Below are 18,995 nucleotides of genomic sequence, written 5' to 3' on the forward strand. Positions count from 1 at the left end.
TGTTCTAGGTTGATTAGACTGCCATTAGTCATTCTGACCTGACTGTAATGGGCAAAATTTGCTCAAGAGGTCTACTTCAAAGGTCTCCATTGTCCTGGTTTGATCACACACCACTGCATTTATCCTTGCCTGGATGTTGAATCAGAATCGGGTTTAATATAACTGACATGTGTCACAAAATTTGTTGTTTTGTGGCTGCAGTATGATGCATTACAATGAGAGAAGTATATTCTGTATAAAAACACAGAAAATTAAATAAGTATTGTAAAAAGAGAGGCGAAAAATACTGGGGTAGCATTCACGAGTTCATTGTCTGTTCAGAATCTAATGGTGGAGGGGAAGAACGATGCCGTCACCAACCTCAATGGGAATTGCTTTCTCATTGCTAAGCTAGTCGTACCTGTACTTCTTGTATAGTTCTAGATCACTGGTCTTGAGTGCCACTGCTCTAGCCTTCATCTGAGTACAAATCTTCTGGTTTAGCCATGGCTTTGGATTGGGTATGTCTGATATGTTCTCAAAGGCACGCACTCATCCACATGGGTCTTAATGAACCTGGTGACCACTGTGCTGCATTCATTCAGAGTTGAAGATGAATCTCTGAATTTTGTCCAGACCGCTGACTCAAAGCAGTTGTGTAAATGCTCCTCCACCTCCCTTGACTTCACCTTCTTGGTCCTCAACACTGGTGCTGTGATCTTTAGTCTCTGCTAATATGCTAGAAGTGGAAGTACAGCCATGTTACTGGAGACAAGAGGAGATTGGTGGGACCACTTAAAGATTTTTAGTCAGAGGGCTGAAGAAGAACTAATGTTGTTCCTTTGTTTAAGAAGTACAATAGGGATAACATGGCAATTTATATTACCATGAGCTTTAATTCCAAGAGACAAAAATTATTGGAGAAGATACTTGGTGCTAGGATCTGCTTGTATTTGGAAGAAAAGGATAATCATTAGGGACATTTGGCATGGCTTTATGCAGCAGAGGTCTTCTCACAAATTTGATTGAGTCTTTTGAGAAAATGATGAAGAAGCTTCATAAGGGTAGGTGAATAGATGTTGGATAAATGGACTTCAGTAAGTCATTTAATGAAGTCTGTCATGGCAAGCTGATCTGGAAGATTAAGGCACATTGGATCTATGGTGACTTTGTAGATTGAATTGAAAGTGGACAGTGATGAGGGCCCGTCTATAGAACTGATCAAGGTCCCCTTGTAATTTTGGATATCCTTCATTCGTCTATGATACCACCTATTTTAGTGTCACCTACAAACTACAGACTTTTTAACCATGTCTTGCATATTTTCATCAAAATAATTTATATAAATGCTGGAGCAATGACCCAGCACTTTTGCCTGCAGGCTGAGAAACAGCCTTCTACTCTGCTTCCTACCATCAAACCAATTAGGTATTGAACACAAAGTACTCTGCAGATGCTGGGGTCAAATCAGCATGTACAAGCACACTGGAGGAACACAGCAGGTCGGACAGCATCCGTGTCTGACCTGCTGAGTTCCTCCAGCGTGTTTGTACAGTTATGTATTGATTTTTGTAATTTTGCATTGGCAGTTAAATCCCATGGTTTATAAAGTGGCTACGTATTTTATAACATCTGTCACATCAAATAAGAGGTTGAAACGTCAACAGCGCTTCTCCCTGTAGATGCTGCCTGGCCTGCTGTATTCCACCAGCATTTTGTGTGTGTTGCTCATGGAAAATTATTCACTGTACTATCACCCTTCTTCCAAGTTGTACAGCTTCATGCCAAGATCATTCTCAATCCCTGGTGTTCATGACTAGAATCTGTTGATATTGAGGACCTCTGTTGGTCAGAGTCAACTATAGATGTTACATCCCACCTGTCTAAGTGATATGCAAGCCAGTATGCAATCCAGGGCTGTATGATATGGAGAGCAAACCATTGCTATTTAGCAGGCTTCCCCTCTCCACGCAGCTGATAAATCCAAGGGAACACCAGAGATTGAAGCAGTTTATCACCAGCAGTGTCGCAGGAGTTGCTAGTCAGTATTGAGCTCAATGCAGGACTGCCTTAGGCATTCCATCTCAGGAATTTTCCTAAGGACTTCATCCCAATGTCTTTTCCGTGAGTGAATGTAGCTGCAGGGCAGTGGAGGTTTGAGATCAGAGTTTCCCTTCTATGTGAGCTGCTGACCACGGCTGACAAGCCCTGTTTGCCTGAAGTGACTGGTTTTAAGGCACAAGTAACCAACCTTTCCCCTTCTTCTTTCAATAGAAATGGTTTCGCCAGGTTTAGTAGCTAAGCTGCATGTGAAAGTCAGGAGTTGGACTTGGTTGTCAGAAGCACTTTGAGGTGCATGCCATTGGGAATGTTTAATAGGCAGTGGGAACGTATCTTCACTTCCACTTCTGGCAATAACAACCTCAAGGAACCAAATGGTGAAATTAATGTAGAAATTGGGTAGAGATTATGACTAAATATATCAAAAGGAGAGTACTAAGAGAGTAAATTAAGGTAACGCAGTTCTCTGCAATCAGAATTGGAGAATATTATCAAATGCTTCTGTAAACATAGAAGAATCAGTGACAGTCCAGGTTGCTTACAAGAAAATAAAAATCTTTTGTACAAAGAATTGCATGAATTTGGAAAGCAAAGCTTAAAATTAATGTTTCCTCTAAGGTCTAATTGTAACTTCATAACAGTTAATAAGTTCTATGACCACACCTTCGTAATATAGCATGCCTCTTTTGCAATTGATAGAAATTCAATTAAACTACACTGGAAGACTTAAATTTAATGGACAGGAACCCATGAATGCTTCATATCTGGTATGTTGCCTTGCCCTCTTAATTAAAAGTATGGATTAAATTAAGCACCACTTTACTGCTAACATAATATGAACTACAAAACTAGTTTAAAAAAACTGAAATTTAACTAAAAGCTGGGGCCTTAGTAGAACTACTGAATATGTGTCATCATTGGCTATGGGTGAAGTATGGGCATAGTGGAGGGTGGCTAATATTGTGCCTTTATTTAAGAATGGCTGCAAGGCTAAACCAGAGAAATTTAGGGTGATGAGCCTAGCATCAGTAGTGTGAAAATTACTGAAGGGAATCTGAGGCAGGATCTACCTGAATTTTGGGAATAACAAATTAGGGATCATAATTAGGACTAATTAGGGATCGTAACCATGTCTTGCGTTTGGAGAAATCACATCTCATAAACTTAACTGAGTATTTTGAAGAGGTGATGAAGAAGGTGGACAAGGGCAGAGCATTAGACCTGTCTACATGAACCTTTGCAGGGTCTTTGACAAGGTCCCATGTGGTAGGCTGGTTCAGAAGATTAAATCACATAAGGTTCAGGGTGAGCTTGCTAATTGCATACAAAGTTCGCTTGGTATTGGAGGCTTGTACTCAGACTGGACCTGTGATGGGAGGTGGGTTGCAGGGATCAATGTTGGGTCCACTATTGTTGATTATACATATTAATGATTTGGATGACAACGTAGTTGGCATGGCTAATACGTTTGTGGATGACACCAAAATTGGTGATATCCTGGACAAAGAAGATTATCTAGATTACAACAGGATGTAGAACGACTGGGAAAGTGGGTCAGATGGAATTTAGCTTGGACAGGTGTAAAATGTTTCATTTTAGTAAGTTAAATCAAGTCAGGAATGGCACAGTAAATGGCCCCGGTGAGGTTTGGAGAACAGAGGGATATAGAACTACAAGTATACTGTTCCCTGAAAGCAGTGACATATATAGATACCTATCTTTGAAGAAAGCATAAGGCATGGTTGCTTTCATTGGTTGCGGAATCGAATGCTAAAGTTGTGATGTTATGGCCGTACGGGACAGGTGGGAACCAGAGTTCCAGAATAGTTAGTGGGGAGGTTGTGGAGACAGATGTTGTTAAGACCTCTGGCACTGTCCGGAACCAAAAGGTTGTGTATGGTGCAACGAATATCCTGAGCTACATATACTTCAATGCAAGAAATATCATAGAGAAGGCAGATGAGCTCAAGACATGGATCAACACCTGGAATTATGATAGGTAGCCATTAGTGAGACTTGGTTGCAGGAGGGGCAGGTCTGGCAGATCAATATTTTGGGATTCCGTTGTTTTAGACCCGACAGAGCAGGACGGACTAAAGGATGAGTGGTGGCATTACTAGTCAGGGAGAATGTCACGGCAGTGCTCAGTCAGGACAGACTACAGAACTCATCTAGTAAGAAGTAAGGGTCAGGTCACAGATCTCTCAGTGGGTGAGCATATGGGGGACAGTGACCACTGCTCTCTGGCCTTTAACATTATTATGGAAAAGGATAGAATCAGAGAGGACAGGAAAAATTTTAATTGGGGAAGAGCAAATTATGAGGCTATAAGGCTAGAACTTGCAGGTGTGAACTTGGATGTTGTTTTTGTAGGGAAATGTACAATAGACAAGTGGTTGTTGTTTAGGAATCTCTTGCAGGATGTTAGGGATAAATTTGTCCCAGTGAGGAAGATAAAGAATGGTAGGGTGAAGGAACCATGGGTGACAAGTGAGGTGGAGAATCTAGTCAGGTGGCAGCATATGTAAGGTTTAGGAAGCAAGGATCAGATGAGTCTATTGAGGAATATAGGATAGTGAGAAAGGAGCTTAAGAAGGGGCTGAGGAGAGCAAGAAGGGGGCATGAGAAGGCCTTGGCAAGTAGGGTAAAGGAAAACCCCAAGGCATTCTTCAATTATGTGAAGAACAAAAGGTTGACAGAAGTGAAGATGGGACCAATTAGAGATAAAGATGGGAAGATGTGCCTGGAGGCTGTGGAGGTGATCGAGGTCCTCAATGAATACTTCTCTTTGGTATTCACCAATTAGAGGGAACTTGATGACGGTGAGGACAATATGAGTGAGGCTGATGTTCTGGAGCATGTTGGTATTAAGGGAGAAGAGGTGTTGGAGTTGTTAAAATACATTAGGATGGGTAAGTCCCTGGGGCCTGACGGAATATTCCCCAGGCTGCTTCACGAGGCGGGGGAAGAGATTGCTGAGCTTGTGGCTAAGATCTTTGTGTCCTCGTTGTCCACGGGAATGGTACGAGGGTTGGAGGCAAATGTTGTCCCCTTGTTTAAAAAAGGTAGTAGGGATAGTCCAGGTAATTATAGACCAGTGAGCCTTGCGTCTGTAGTGGGAAAGCTGTTGGAAAAGATTGTTAGAGATAGAATCTACGGGCATTTAGAGAATCATGGTCTGATCAGGGACAGTTAGCATGGCTTTGTGAAGGGCAGATCATGTCTTACAAGCCTGATAGAGTTCTTTGAGGAGGTGACCAGGCATATAGATGAGTGTAGTGCAGTGGATATGATCTACATGGACTTTAGTAAGGCATTTGACAAGGTACCACACGGTAGGCTTTCTTTCTTTCTTCTTTTTAAATCTTTTTATTAGTTTTCAAATAAACATAAGAAGAAAAACATCAAATACAGAGAGCTTGAGAGTACATAATTAATAAGGCTAAAATACAAATGCAAGCAGTTAATAACCCAAATATAATAATCTCCCAAACTCATAGCGTGTTACAGAAATGGAAAAATGGAAAAAAAACACAAAAAAAGTGAATAAAAAAAACTAACCTTACCGACATGGGTTATTGTATTATATCATGTCAATAACTCTGCACCCCTATCCAAATAATTAAAGATGATAAGAAAAAGGTTTGGGAAAGGTCATTTTAACTCATATGAAAATGTTGAATAAATGGTCTCCAGGTATCTTCAAATTTGACTGAAGGGTCAAAAATGACACTTCTAATTTTTTCTAAACTCAAACAAGAAATAGTTTGGGAAAACCATTGAAATGTAGTTGGGGGTTAATTTCTTTCCAGTTCAGTAGAATAGATCTTCTAGCCATTAGTGTGACAAATGCAATCATCCGCCGAGCTGAGGGGGATAAACAACTGTTATCCACCATTGATAAGCCAAGAATTGCAGTAATAGGATGAAGTTGCAAGTTAATATTCAAAACTGTTGAAATAATACCAAAAGTATCTTTCCAGTATTTTTGCAAGCAAGGGCAAGATCAAAATATGTGAGTCAATGAGGCTACTTCAGAGTGACATCTGTCACAGATTGGGTTAACATGAGAATAAAATTGATCAAGTTTGTCCTTGGACATATGAGCCCTATGTACCACCTTGAATTGTATTAGTGCATCTTTGGCACAAATAGAAGAGGAGTTAACTAATTGTAAAATTTTCTCCCATTGCTTTGCAGGTAAAGGACATTGAAGTTGTTTTTCCCATTCATTCTTAATAATATAAAAATAAAAAGATAAAATAAAGATAATATAAAGATAAAAATCTGACATCCCTGGTTGTATTTCCATGATTATATTATAAATGACGGCTACTAAACCCTTCTGATAGGGATTACAGTAGGCTCATTCAGAAAGTCAGAAGGCATGGGATCCAGGGAAGTTTGGCCAGGTGGATTCAGAATTGGCTTGCCTGCAGAAAGCAGAGGGTTGTGGTGGAAGGAGTACATTCGGATTGGAGGGTTGTGACTAGTGGTGTCCCACAAGGATCGGTTCTGGGTCCTCTACTTTCCGTGATTTTTATTAACGACCTGGATGAGCGAGTAGAAGGGTGGGTTGGCAAGTTTGCAGACGACACAAAGGTTGGTGGTGTTGTGGATAGTGTTGAGCATTGTCGAAGATCACAGAGAGACATTGATAGAATGCAGAAGTGGGCTGAGAAGTGACAGATGGAGTTCAACCTGGAGAAGTGTGAGGTGGTACACTTTGGAAGGACAAGCTCCAAGGTAGGGTACAAAGTAAATAGCAGATTACTTGAGAGTGTGGAGGAGCAGAGGGATCTGGGGGTACATGTCCACAGATCCCTGAAAGTTGCCTCACAGGTAGATAGGGTAGTTAAGAAGCTTATGGAGTGCTAGCTTTCATAAGTCGAGTGATAGAGTTTAAGAGTTGTGGAGTAATGATGCAGCTCTATAGTGAGATGTTTGTAGTGAGATGCTGAAGATGTTCTATCGGTCAGTTGTGGAGAGCGCCCTCTTCTTTGTGGTGGCGTGCTGGGGAGGCAGCATTAAGAAGAGGGACGCCTCACGTCTTAATAAGCTGGTAAGGAAGGCGGGCTCTGTCGTGGGCATAGACCTGGAGAGTATGACATTGGTGGCAGAGAGGAGGGCGCTGAGTAGGCTACGGTCAATCATGGAAAACTCTGAACATCCTCTGCACAGCACCATCCAGAGACAGAGAAGCAGCTTCAGCGGCAGGTTGCTGTCAATGCAATGCTCCTCAGACAGGATGAAGAGATCATTACTCCCCAACGCCATTCGGCTCTACAATTCAACCACTAGGGGCAAGACATGTTAAAGTGTCGGGGTTAGGACTGAGCTTAAGTTACCACTCAATGCACTTTAGTAAACTATTTAAGAACTTTTTAAAAGCTATTTATTAATGCTTTTTGGGAGGGTGATTTTAGATGCATATCATATTTATACTGTTAAATACTGTATGTAATTAGTTTTGCTACAATAAGTGTATGGGACACTGGAAAAATGTTGAATTTCCCCTTGGGGATGAATAAAGTATCTATCTATCTATCTATCTATAAAACTCTGGTTAGGCCACAGTTGCAGTAATTGTGTCTAGTTCTGGTCGCCTCACTATAGGAAGGATGTGGAAGTATTGGAAAAGGTACAGAGAAGATTTACCAGGATGCTGCCTGGTTTAGAGAGTATGCATTATGATCAGAGACTAAGGGAGCTAAGGCTTTACTCTCTGGAGAGAAGGAGAATGAGAGGAGACATGGTAGAGGTATACAAGATAGTAAAAGGAATAGATAGAGTGGACAGCCAGTGGCTCTTTCCCAGGGCACTACTGCTCAATACAAGAGGACATAGCTTTAAGATAAGGGGTGGAAAGTTCAAGGGGGATATTAGAGGAAGGTTTTTAACTCAGAGAGTGGTTGGTGCGTGGGATGCAGTGCCTGAGTCACTGGTGGAGGCAGATACACTGGTGAAATTTAAAAGACTACGAGACAGGTATATAGAGGAATTTAGGGTGTAGGCAGGGTTTAAGGGTTGGCACAACATTGTGGGCCAAAGGGCTTGTACTGTGCTGTACTGTTCTATGTGCTATGTTAAATAAGAAAGGTATGGCCACATTAAGGGGGCTGTAGTACAGACCACCCAACAGTCCGAGGGATCTAGAGGAACAAATTTGCAGAGAGCTGGCAGACTGTTGCAAGAAACATAAGGGTTGTTATGACAGGTGATTTTAACTTTCCACATGTTGACTGGGACTTCCATACTGTGAAAGGACTAGATGGGAAAAGGTTTGTCATATGTGTTCAGGAAAGTTTTCTTAATCAGTACATAGAAGTCCGAAGGAGAGAGCAAGCTATACTTGATCTAATATTAGGGAATGAGACAGGGCAGATGACAACAGCTTGTGTAGGGAAACACTTTGTATCTAGTGATCACAATGCCATTAGTTACAAAGAAGATATACAAAAAGGTAGGTCTAGTCTGCGGGTTGAGATTCTAAATTGGAAAAAGGCAAATTCCAATGTCATTAGAAAGGATCTGACAAGTGTGAATTGGGACAGGCTGTTTTCTGGCAAAAGTGTACCTGCTAAGTGGGAGGCCTTCAAAGTGAAATTTTGAGAGTACGAAGTTTGTATGTACCTGTCATGTTATGATACGGCAACAGTGAATATAGAATTGAGTCAGGTTTTTATAAACAAAGAAACATTTATTTAAACTCAGTTCAAAAACAAATGAAAAATAAACAAACAACTAACTTAAACAGAAGTTAACTTGTATATGGCAACTCGAACAGTTCTTAAAGCGATAAATGCGAACACAGTTCTTAAAAATGGTAAATGCGAAAGTTCAAATGATTTACACAGTCAATTAGGAGAGACTTTCCTGAAGTAATGAATTCCTTAACGACATGACGTTATTGCTGATCCTAGCCGTAATATGCCTTGCCCAGAGGATTTACGATGAAGGAAATAAAAATGGCTTAAAGGAACTGACCTTTTCCTTAGCGAATGACACTGCCCCAATCCTTTCTACTCTTATAGCAGGGATTATCTTGGATGCAGGTTACTAATTCCTTGAACAAAGATTCAATAAGGTCAACCCTGTATTACCACCGATGACACCAACTTTACTTGATCCTTCAGGTTCCCGTACCTAGATAAATCTTCATTATCCAATACTTAGACTTTAAAATTAAATCAAAGATACATCAAACATAACTGGCAGTGACTTTAAAAACTGCTGGCACAACTTACAATAGAAAGTAAAACTCAGCTTTAAAACAAAACTACATCATGAAACCAAATGCGCGGCATAACAGAGTAACTGACGACTTAAGTGACGTCACAACACAAAAAACTCCTGCGTCACAGTAGGAGTTTATACCTGTTGGAACAGGTCATCACGTGACCTAAACTGGTGGGAAATTACATCACCCCACCATCACAAGACCATTACATCGTGGTCATAAGACAGTCAAAAGATACCCACAGGGTATGTAACAGTCAGGAAACTAGGTAAAGGTAGCAAGTTTAGGAAACCTTTGTTTTCAAGTTATATTGAAGCCCTGGTTTTAAAAAAAAAGAAAAGGAAGTGCATAACAGTTATAGGCAGGTAGGAATAGCTGAGGTGCTTATGGAGTGTAAGAAATGCAAGAGAACACGTAAGAAAGAAATCAGGAGGGTTAAAAGAAGGGAGGTGATCACCTTAGCAGGTAAGATGAATGAGAATCTTAAGGGATTCTACTGATATATTAAGAGGAAAAGGATTGCAAAGAACAAAATTGTTCCACTGGAAGATCAGAATGGTAATCGATGTGTAGAGCCAAAAGAGATGGGGGAGATCTTAAATAAACTTTTGCACCTGTATTTACTCAGGACATGGACACAGAGTCAAAGAGGCATCAACTTCATGGACCTGATACAGATTACAGAGGAGGAGGTATTTGCTGTCTTGAGGCAAATTAGAGTTGATAAATCCCTTAGACCCTGCAGACTGCATGTGCAAAAATTGCTGGGGCCCTGGCAGAGATACTTAGATCATCCTTAGTGTCAGATGAGGTACCCAAGAATTGGGAGATAGCCAATGTTGTTCTGCTGTTTAAGAAAGGCTCAAAAAGTAAACCAGGAAATTATAGGTTGATGAGTAGTGGGAAACTTATTAGAAGGTATTCTGTAGCACTGGATAAATAAGTATTTGGATAGACAAGGATTAATTTAGGATAGTCAGCTGGATTCCTGTGTGGAAGGTTCTGTCTAACCAATCTTATAGAATTTTTTGAGGAAGTTACCAGAAAAGTTGATGAAGGCAAGACAGTGGATGTTATTTATGTGGATGTTAGCAAGGCATTTGACAAGGTCCTGCATGGGATGTTAGCCAAAAGGTTCAGTTGTTTGGCATTCAAGATGAGGTAGTAAACTGGATTAGGCATTGGCTTTGTGGGAAAAGCCAGTGAGTGGTAGTAGAGGGCTGTCTCTATGACTGCAGGCCTGTGACTAATGGAGTGCCACAGGGATTGGTGCTGGGTCCATTGTTGTTTGTCATCTGTATCAACAACCTGGACAATAATGTGGTTAATTGGATCAGCAAATTTGCAAATGACACCAAGATTGGGGGTGTAATGGACAGCAAGAAAGGCTATCATGGCTTGCGGACTAACTGCAAATCGGATGAAGAATAGCAGGTGGAACTTAATGCAGATAAGTGTAAAGTGTTGCACTTCGGTAGGACCACTTATAGTATGTCTTACACACTGAACAGAAGGGCATTGAGGAGTGTGGGAGAACAAAGGGATCTAGGAATATAGGTTCATAATTCATTGTAAGTGGCATCACAGGTAGACAGGGTCATAAAAGATTGACCTTCATAAATCAAAGTATTGAGTACAGGAGATGGGATGTTATGTTGAAGTTCTGTAAGACATTGGTGAGCTATGAAATGGCCTACACAAATGATGTACGTGCTTGACTGGCATCTTCTCGACGGTTCATTGATTCTGTGATTTATTTCTGACACATTTAATATTGAATGCAGTTGTAGCTCAAGTTTTGTCTGCTATTCATATCATTTTTTAACATTATTGCATTACAGTACCTTTAATAAGATGTGGGCTGACACCCATGAGGCACTTAATGATCTTCTGAAGGAGGAATTCTCTTCTCATGATGCCAAATCACTTACTGACCGCATGATGATCTTCCAGATGCTGGCAGCCTTCTACATTAAGTATGTACAGATTTTTCGCAATATGGAAGACCTCTATGAGCAGATAATGCATCCTCAAAAGAGACGGATTATCCACCATGTACTTGAGGGTGTTATGGGCAGAATTCTTGAGCTAAAGAATGAAATGGTGAAACTGGAGTTCTCTGAGTTTCACTATTATGATGATATACTGCAGGATCTCAAGCTAACCCCGGTGAGTGAGATTCCATCATTCATTTAAAACCAAGAAAAGGACAATGAAGTGGGTCTGTCTGTGACTTAAGAACAGATGATGTTGACATTTTACAGCAGGTCACACATTATCTGAGGAAAGAAACAGAGTTAGTGTTTCATCATAGTTCCCTTCATAAGAATCTGATGCTGGCTTGAGAGAAATTAACTGAAGGATTGCTTTCTTTTAGTCAATGTAGAAGTAAAGCTTTTAAACAAATCAGATACGAATACTTCCCAAGTTCAGAGTGGGTTTTAAAAATACAATATTTCAATAACAGTTGTACTCACAAATATCATTTAACCTTTAAGGCTTTTACACCACATGCAGCCCCATAGCTCTCCAACATGACCTGTGATGGAAGTGTGTGTAGCCAAATTCCTAACTTTCGTTATCTCCAAGTTAATGCTGTCATGACACATCTGTTCTTTTCTCTCAGAATTGTGAAAGTTATCCACATTAACTTTTTCATCTCCTGTAATTTCCACTGCTCGTTACAGAGTAGTTCCCTTGCAATCACAGGAAATAAACCAACTCCCCTTTTGTTCAAGGATAAAATATTCTTTCTGTGTTAGTAGTGATTTGTGTATTTCTTCCAGTTTTGAGTACAGTATGTTATCTTGTCATCTATATTGGGGAGATCAAATGTGAATTAGGTGATCATTCTGCATTTATGTTGTCATTCTGCTTGCAAGGGTGACATTGCGCTTCAAATACCTGCCAGTTTAATTTTCCATCCTACTATCACTGCCTTTAACTGCTGACACCCTTCTAATGAAGCTAAATGTAAACTTGAGGAGCAGGAGCTCATCTTCTGATTAGGCACTTCATAGCCTTTCAGGTTCAACACTGAATTAAACTATTTCAGATAATTAGTTGGTTCATTCGTTTTGTGTGTGTCATATAATGTGAGCGATTGTGTTTTTTTCATGACAATGATTGTTCTTGACAAATCTTTCTACAGAAGTGGTTTGCCATTCCCTTTTTCTCAACAGTGTCTTTACAAGATGGGTGACCTCAGCCATTATTAATACAATTCAGAGATTGTCTGCCTAGCGTCAGTGTGGCATAACCAGGACTTGTGATGTGCACCAGCTGCTCATACGACCATCCACCACCTGCTCCCATGGCTTTACGTGACCCTGATCGGTGGCGGGGAGGGGGGGGGGATGCTAAGCACGTGCTATACCTTACTCAAGGTTGACCTGCAGTCTAGCTTAGGGAAGGAGACATATCCTTCGGTAGAGACATATCTCCACCCTATCACACTATTCAGATAATCAGATATTCTATTCTTGTGTTTCACATTTCCAACACTTTATTTCCTGTTCACTTATGGTAACTTCAGCTCCTTTCTTTTCCAACTTTTCTCACCTTGGGGACACCTCTTGTTAGCCATTAGCTTTCACCTTCTATCAGCCAGTACCATTGACATTTTGTTTGTTCTCTCCTGAGTCATTGACCTGAATTGTAAATATCTCTAGAGATGCTTGCTTCCTGACCTGCCAGACATTTCAGTCTTCCACCATTCTTTTGTTTCACAGCATTTCTGATCAGTTGTAGTTATTTGATAATTCTAGATCACCATATTGTACATAGGCCAGAGCATTTTTCAGTATCAAAATATTACATAATATAATATTATTTGTTTGCTTGATATTCAAAAGAACAAAACAAGCTATAGTTTGTATCATTTATTTTAAATGGTTTCCCATTGATTAATTTATAAATGCTGTCAAGATTTAGCTGAGTTATCAGTTTAGAAGTAATTAAAATTTATGACAATTATATTGAATGATATGTATTTCTTATTTATGCTTTGGGGTTTTCATTGGACTGGTATAGTATTTAATTGTATTTAATTGTTTGCTTAATTTCAAGGCACTTTATTAAATTTTAAGTTAAATTTCACAGGAAGCCCTAGAGATCCCCATTCCCAGGTACTTTATGAAGAATAAATTAAAAATTATGAAGGAAAGAGAAAACATTCTGTCTCGAATATTATCGCAAAGCTCAATGCAAGTGGAAAAGGTTAGTTGGGCAAATTAAATATTTATCTGCATCTGCTATTACTTTAATAATGAAGCTGCTATATTTTAATGTCTTAATTGTTTTCCTCTAGAGGATGTGCTTTGCACCTGGTCATACAAAATGGAATCAGAACTTGTCTGTTTTCTTTCTTCCAGTCTCACAGAAATGTAGCTAAATGAACAAACAAGAGAACACTTGTAGATTCTGGAAATCCAAGCAACACACACAAAATGTTGGAGGAACCCAGCAGGCCAGGCAGCATCTATAGAAAAGAGTACAGTCAACGTTTCGGACCAAAACCCTTAAGCAGAATGCTGAAGGGTTGTCCTGCTAAAGGGTTTCGGCACGAAACGTCAACTGTACCCTTTTCCGTAGATGCTGCCTGGCCTCCTGAGTTCCTCCAGCATTTTGTGTGTATTGCTAGGTGAACTCTATTTTGCATCCTCTGTTCCAATTCCAGAATCTTACCAACCCATCCAGTGGATTAAACTTGTCCCATAAAACAGTAGTTCTTTAACTCTTTAACCCTAAGTGAATAAATTTCTTCTAATTCTAGTCCTGCTTCCAGTCAACTTGCTAATGCCGTGAAAATTTGTGATGCTTTAGATAGTGAAGAGAATTGTCTCGGCTGCAAAACTCTGAGTTGAGGAGTACAATAGCAGGTGGAAGTTAGTCCTGATAAATGCAAAGTATGGCAATTTGGGAGGTCAAATAAAAGTAAAATATACACAGTAATGATAAAGCCTGTGTTGTTAAATGGAGGGATCTTGGAGTACATCCATAGAACCCTGAACATGGCAGAAACAGGTAGATAATATGATGAAGGCATAAAGGATATTTACATTTAGCAACTGTGATGTAGAATATAATATATTACAGCTTAATAAAATACTGGTTATACCTGGAGAATTATGAGTAGTTTTGGTTGCCACACTTTATAGGAAGGATGTAACTTTGCTGGAGAGAATGCAGAGAGATTCACCAGGATGTTTCACCAGCATTTCTGTCATAGATGGGCTTGGTTTGTTTTCCCAGGATCAGAGAAGGCTGAGAAGTGATCCGATAAGTGAAATACATAATGTTGAGGGGGAGAGATAGGGTAGAAAATCAGTAACTGTTTACTTTGGTTGGAGGGGCTAAAACAAGAGGGCATACATGGAGGAATACATTGAGAAGTAGGAGGTTTAGAGAAGATCTGAGGGGAATTTGAGAAAGCTGTGGAAATTGACAAGCTTTGGTTTCGTCAATACCAGTGCAACCATACTTAAATGATGTAACTTCTGTCAATACTTCAAGACTATTGAAACCAGCAATTTAGAGTCAGTTATCCTGATTCTGTGCTTTTTGTCTTCCCCTATCTTATTGTAATAAATATTCATGCTAATTGGTATTCATTTAGTATCACTTGTTACACTACCATCAAAGTATGGTTACTGTATTCAGTGATTATATGTATTTTCTGAATTATGGGCAAAATTGACCTACAGACATCTGTAAAAATAAAACCCACTTGTAAACAGGAAATACCATGTGTATAAAATTATGAGCAATATAGATAGGAACAACTGAAGGAATCATAAATTTGGACAGCTGTCTACTAATTGGCATGGATGTGGTTGGCCAAATATCGAGGTTTCATGCTTTATGAGTCTATACTCTGAACCTACAGTTAATTTTTGTTCTTAAAATCTGTCATGTATTCCTTCATCAGTATTGACTTTGGTAGATTCTGATGTGATCGCTTAATAGGACTTTTAAGGAATCTTCATTCCTTTAATTATGTACAATACAACAAAATAATCAGCCTTATGATTAAGGAGATTTATCCTTCTTGGCTGCACAGTTTTAAGGTTCCTTACTTTTTTTTATCATTTTAGATTTACCTAAGTGACTCACCTCTTTTTATAAAGAGTTGTAGCAGGAGTTATGAAATCAACATCCTTATAACTTGATATGTACTTAGTGGCCATTTTATTTGGTACATCTATATACCTGCTCTAATGAGCCAATTGTGGCAGCAAAAATGCATAAAATCATGCAGATATGGTCAAGAGTTCATTTGTTCTTCAGACCAAACAATGGTGAATCAAAATGATCTAAGTGACTTTGTTCGTGGAATGATTGTTGATGCCAGATGGGGTGGTTTCAGTATCTCAGAAACTGCTGATCTCCTGAGGTCTTCACACGCAGCAGTCTCTAAAGTTTACAGAAAATGGTGCAAGCAAAACAGAAAACATCTAGTGAGCAGCAGTTCTGTGGACAAAAACGGCTTGTTAATCAGAGAGGTCAGAGAAGAATTAGAATGATTGATTATCTTAAATCCACAATTAAATTAAACTTGCCAAAATCTCTAATATTTTCTTTAATATATTTTAGGAAGTTGGTATAAAACCACTGATTCTAGAGGAAGCCATCCAAATTATTCAAATCGCCGAACGTGCTCGGCAGGGGCGGTTGCGAGCTAAGTTTATGCTGGAAATTCGAATGGAAGAAGAAAGAGAAAATTTAGCTAAACAACGAAGAGCAAGCGCAATGGCTCCTGACATGGCTGCTACCTTAATTGAAAAGGTTTTATTTTCACTTCTCATTTAAGAGCATGTTTCTATAAATCAGGAGGAGAAAGGATGATTTGTTTTATCATGATTCTTTCCATTGACACCCACAGTTTTCCCATTATATCCATTAGCCTCTTAAAGAGCTCTGCTGTTCTACTTTGGCCAGTCTTTCTGGTAAATAATATTTGGACAAAGAAGTTCTTTCAAAAAGCTTTTAGATCTGCTTTAATATTCATTTTTTGCAGAAAAATTACCATTTCACTAACTTTTTCTTTTGAGGGGGAATGCAGTATAAGAGGAATGCTGCGAGATTGATGTCATGTGGGTGAATTGAAATAAATTTCAGTGTATTTGTGGCATTTTAATTTTTTGATGACTTTTCTGTAACTTTATAAGGTAATGAGCATAACACAGAGCCTGCACTGGCAAAAAGGTCAGTCAGTGTCTGTGGCAAGAAACAGACACTCAATATTTTGTAGCGAAACTCATCCAGAGTCATTTGACAAAAAAAAATCATATTTATTTATTTGTTGAAATACAGCGCGGAGTTGACCTTCTGTCTCTTGGAGTTGCACTGTTCAGCAATCCCCCAATTCACGGGATAATTTACAACGACCTATTAACCTACCAACCGATAGGTCTTTGGAATATGGGAGGAAACCAGAGCACCCGGAGGAAACCTATGCAGTCATGGGGAGAACATACAAACTCCTTACGGGCGGTGGTGGGAATTTAACCCGGGTTGCTGGTACTGTAAAGCGGTGTGCTAACCACTACACGACCGTAAAGATTCTTTCTTTGTTTTTTCCCTGCTGTTCCCCTCTGGTAGCTTATGCTTACTATTGTGTTGGATCACAGTTGGCTGTTGTTTCAAAGGTACATCTAATGTCAGAGAAATGTATACAATGTACATCCTGAAATAATTCTTCTTCGCAACCATCCACGAAAACAAAGGAGTGCCCAAAGAATGGATGGCAGTTAAAACCGCAAAGCCCCCTCCCCAGCTCCCCCCACGCATAAGCAGCAACAAAGCAATGATACCCTGTCCCCCACCAGCATTAAAAGCATTTTCGCTGCTGTTTATCACTTTATTCCTCTTGCACATGCTGATTTTTAAAATTTAATAGACATCAAAAGCACTCCACAGTTCACTTGTTCACTTGCTATCACTATTCCAGCATAAGGAAATGTGCAGCAGACAAAATAATCCTAGAAGTACAGAAAAGATTCACAAGTTCAAGTTTATTTCCATTCAACCCTACACATGTATACCTCTGAATGAGGCTTCAGGAGTGGAAGGGAGTTCAATTGGCTTGGAGGAAGAAGCTGTTTCTCATGCTAACAGTTCTTGTCCTAATGCTGCAGTACATCAAAAGGATTGTTGAACGAATGGAAGGGATCACTGAAAATGCTAAGGACCTTGTGTATGAGTGTTGCTGATAAGTATCTGTAATGGGTGAATGAGAAACCCCAATGGTGCTCTCAGCAGTCCTTGTAATCCTTTGTAGGGACTTGTGGTCAGATGCCTTGGAACCAACAAAGATGTAGATTAGACTGTTGGGCTTGAGTTGTAAGGAGAGACTGGATTGGTTCCCAATCCTTGAATTAATTGACAGAATCATGTAGTCACAATGTTATCCCAGGACAGGAGAGTGTAACACTAAAAGGCATAGTTTAAAGGTGAGAGGGGCAAGATTTAAAGGATCTGAGGAACAGGTTTTACACACAGAACATGGTGGGCTATGGAATGAGCTGCCAGAGGAAGTGATAGGGACAGTTACAGTTATAACGTTTAAGAAAGTATTTCGACAGGTGTATAGATAGGAAAGGTTTAGAGGGCCATGGGGCAAATGCTGGCAAATGGTAATGGGTTAGGAAGGAACCTTGATCTGCATGGACAAGTTAGACAGAAGAGCCCATTTCTGTACTGTTACTGTATAACTCTATGAATCTCGACCAGCTGGAAATAATTGCTGAAAAATGGAAGTTGGCATCTAATGCAGACAAGTGTTAGGTGTTGTACTTTGTGGGGACACCATGGTAGGGCATTGAGGACTGTGGTAGAACAACAGGGATCTGGGAGATTAGATGGAGGTATACAAAATTATGAGGGGTATAGAGATGGTAAATGTTACAACGGGCTTTTTCCACTGAGGTTGGCGGAGTCTAGAACTAGAGGTCATGGATTAAGGGTGAAAGGTGAAATATTTAAGGGGTTAATGAGGGAGGAATTTCTTCACTCAGGGTGATGAGAGTGTGCAGTGAGCTTCCCGCAGAAGTGGTGGATGTGAGTTTGATTTCAACATTTAAGAGAACATTGGATGGGTACATCCAAAGTGAGATTGCTATGATATGGGTACAGGTTAATGGGACTAGGCGGAATAACAATTCAGAACCGATAGATGGGTTGAAGTGCCTATTTCTGTGCTGTGCTTCTATGACTATGAATATGTCAATGACTATGACTAAGAATGAGCTGAATGACATTGAGAGATACATGTAGCTATGCAGTTTAAAAAGTCAGTTTTTATTTAAATTATGCTGTTCTATCTCTTCCATTATGCTGGTGCAAGACTAGTTGTTGATTTAGCATTTGATAGCGCACTGAAGTGCATATGGGTAGGGATAATGCATATGGGTCTCTGGAATCAGCATTGAGCTTATACATTGATTCAAAATGAGAACAAAAATGTTTAGAAGATGGCAGGCATAACCTCCTGTAAAAAGTTACCTCCTGTTAAAGTTTCCTGGCAAATGGTCTGCTCTGTCTCTTAAAAAGAGAACAAAGAGATTTTTAAGCATTAAGGTCTGCTTAGTTTCTCCATGGCATAAAAGAATGGGAGATCAAATTATGAACTGTCCCTTTGATAAGGAAAATACACTTCAAATAGCTTTCTCATCACCATTAAGTTGATGAATGTCACTACTAAGTTAGATGCAAC

General features: G+C 39.7%; 1 protein-coding gene across 3 annotated transcripts in view; it reads left to right on the forward strand.

Annotated features, from left to right (window-relative positions):
• Nucleotides 1-18,995, forward strand: part of LOC132392757 (dynein regulatory complex protein 11-like) — a 185,850-nt gene that overhangs the window by 18,803 nt on the left and 148,052 nt on the right. For all 3 annotated transcript variants that reach the window (XM_059967073.1, XM_059967076.1, XM_059967074.1), the window contains exons 2-4: nt 11,122-11,449; nt 13,382-13,498; nt 15,875-16,066. In XM_059967073.1, coding sequence (XP_059823056.1) covers nt 11,122-11,449; nt 13,382-13,498; nt 15,875-16,066 — 637 coding nt within the window. The remainder of the gene's footprint in view (nt 1-11,121; nt 11,450-13,381; nt 13,499-15,874; nt 16,067-18,995) is intronic.

This window comes from Hypanus sabinus, chromosome 4 (genome assembly GCF_030144855.1).
Source record: "Hypanus sabinus isolate sHypSab1 chromosome 4, sHypSab1.hap1, whole genome shotgun sequence".
NCBI classification, from domain to species: Eukaryota; Metazoa; Chordata; class Chondrichthyes; order Myliobatiformes; family Dasyatidae; genus Hypanus; species Hypanus sabinus.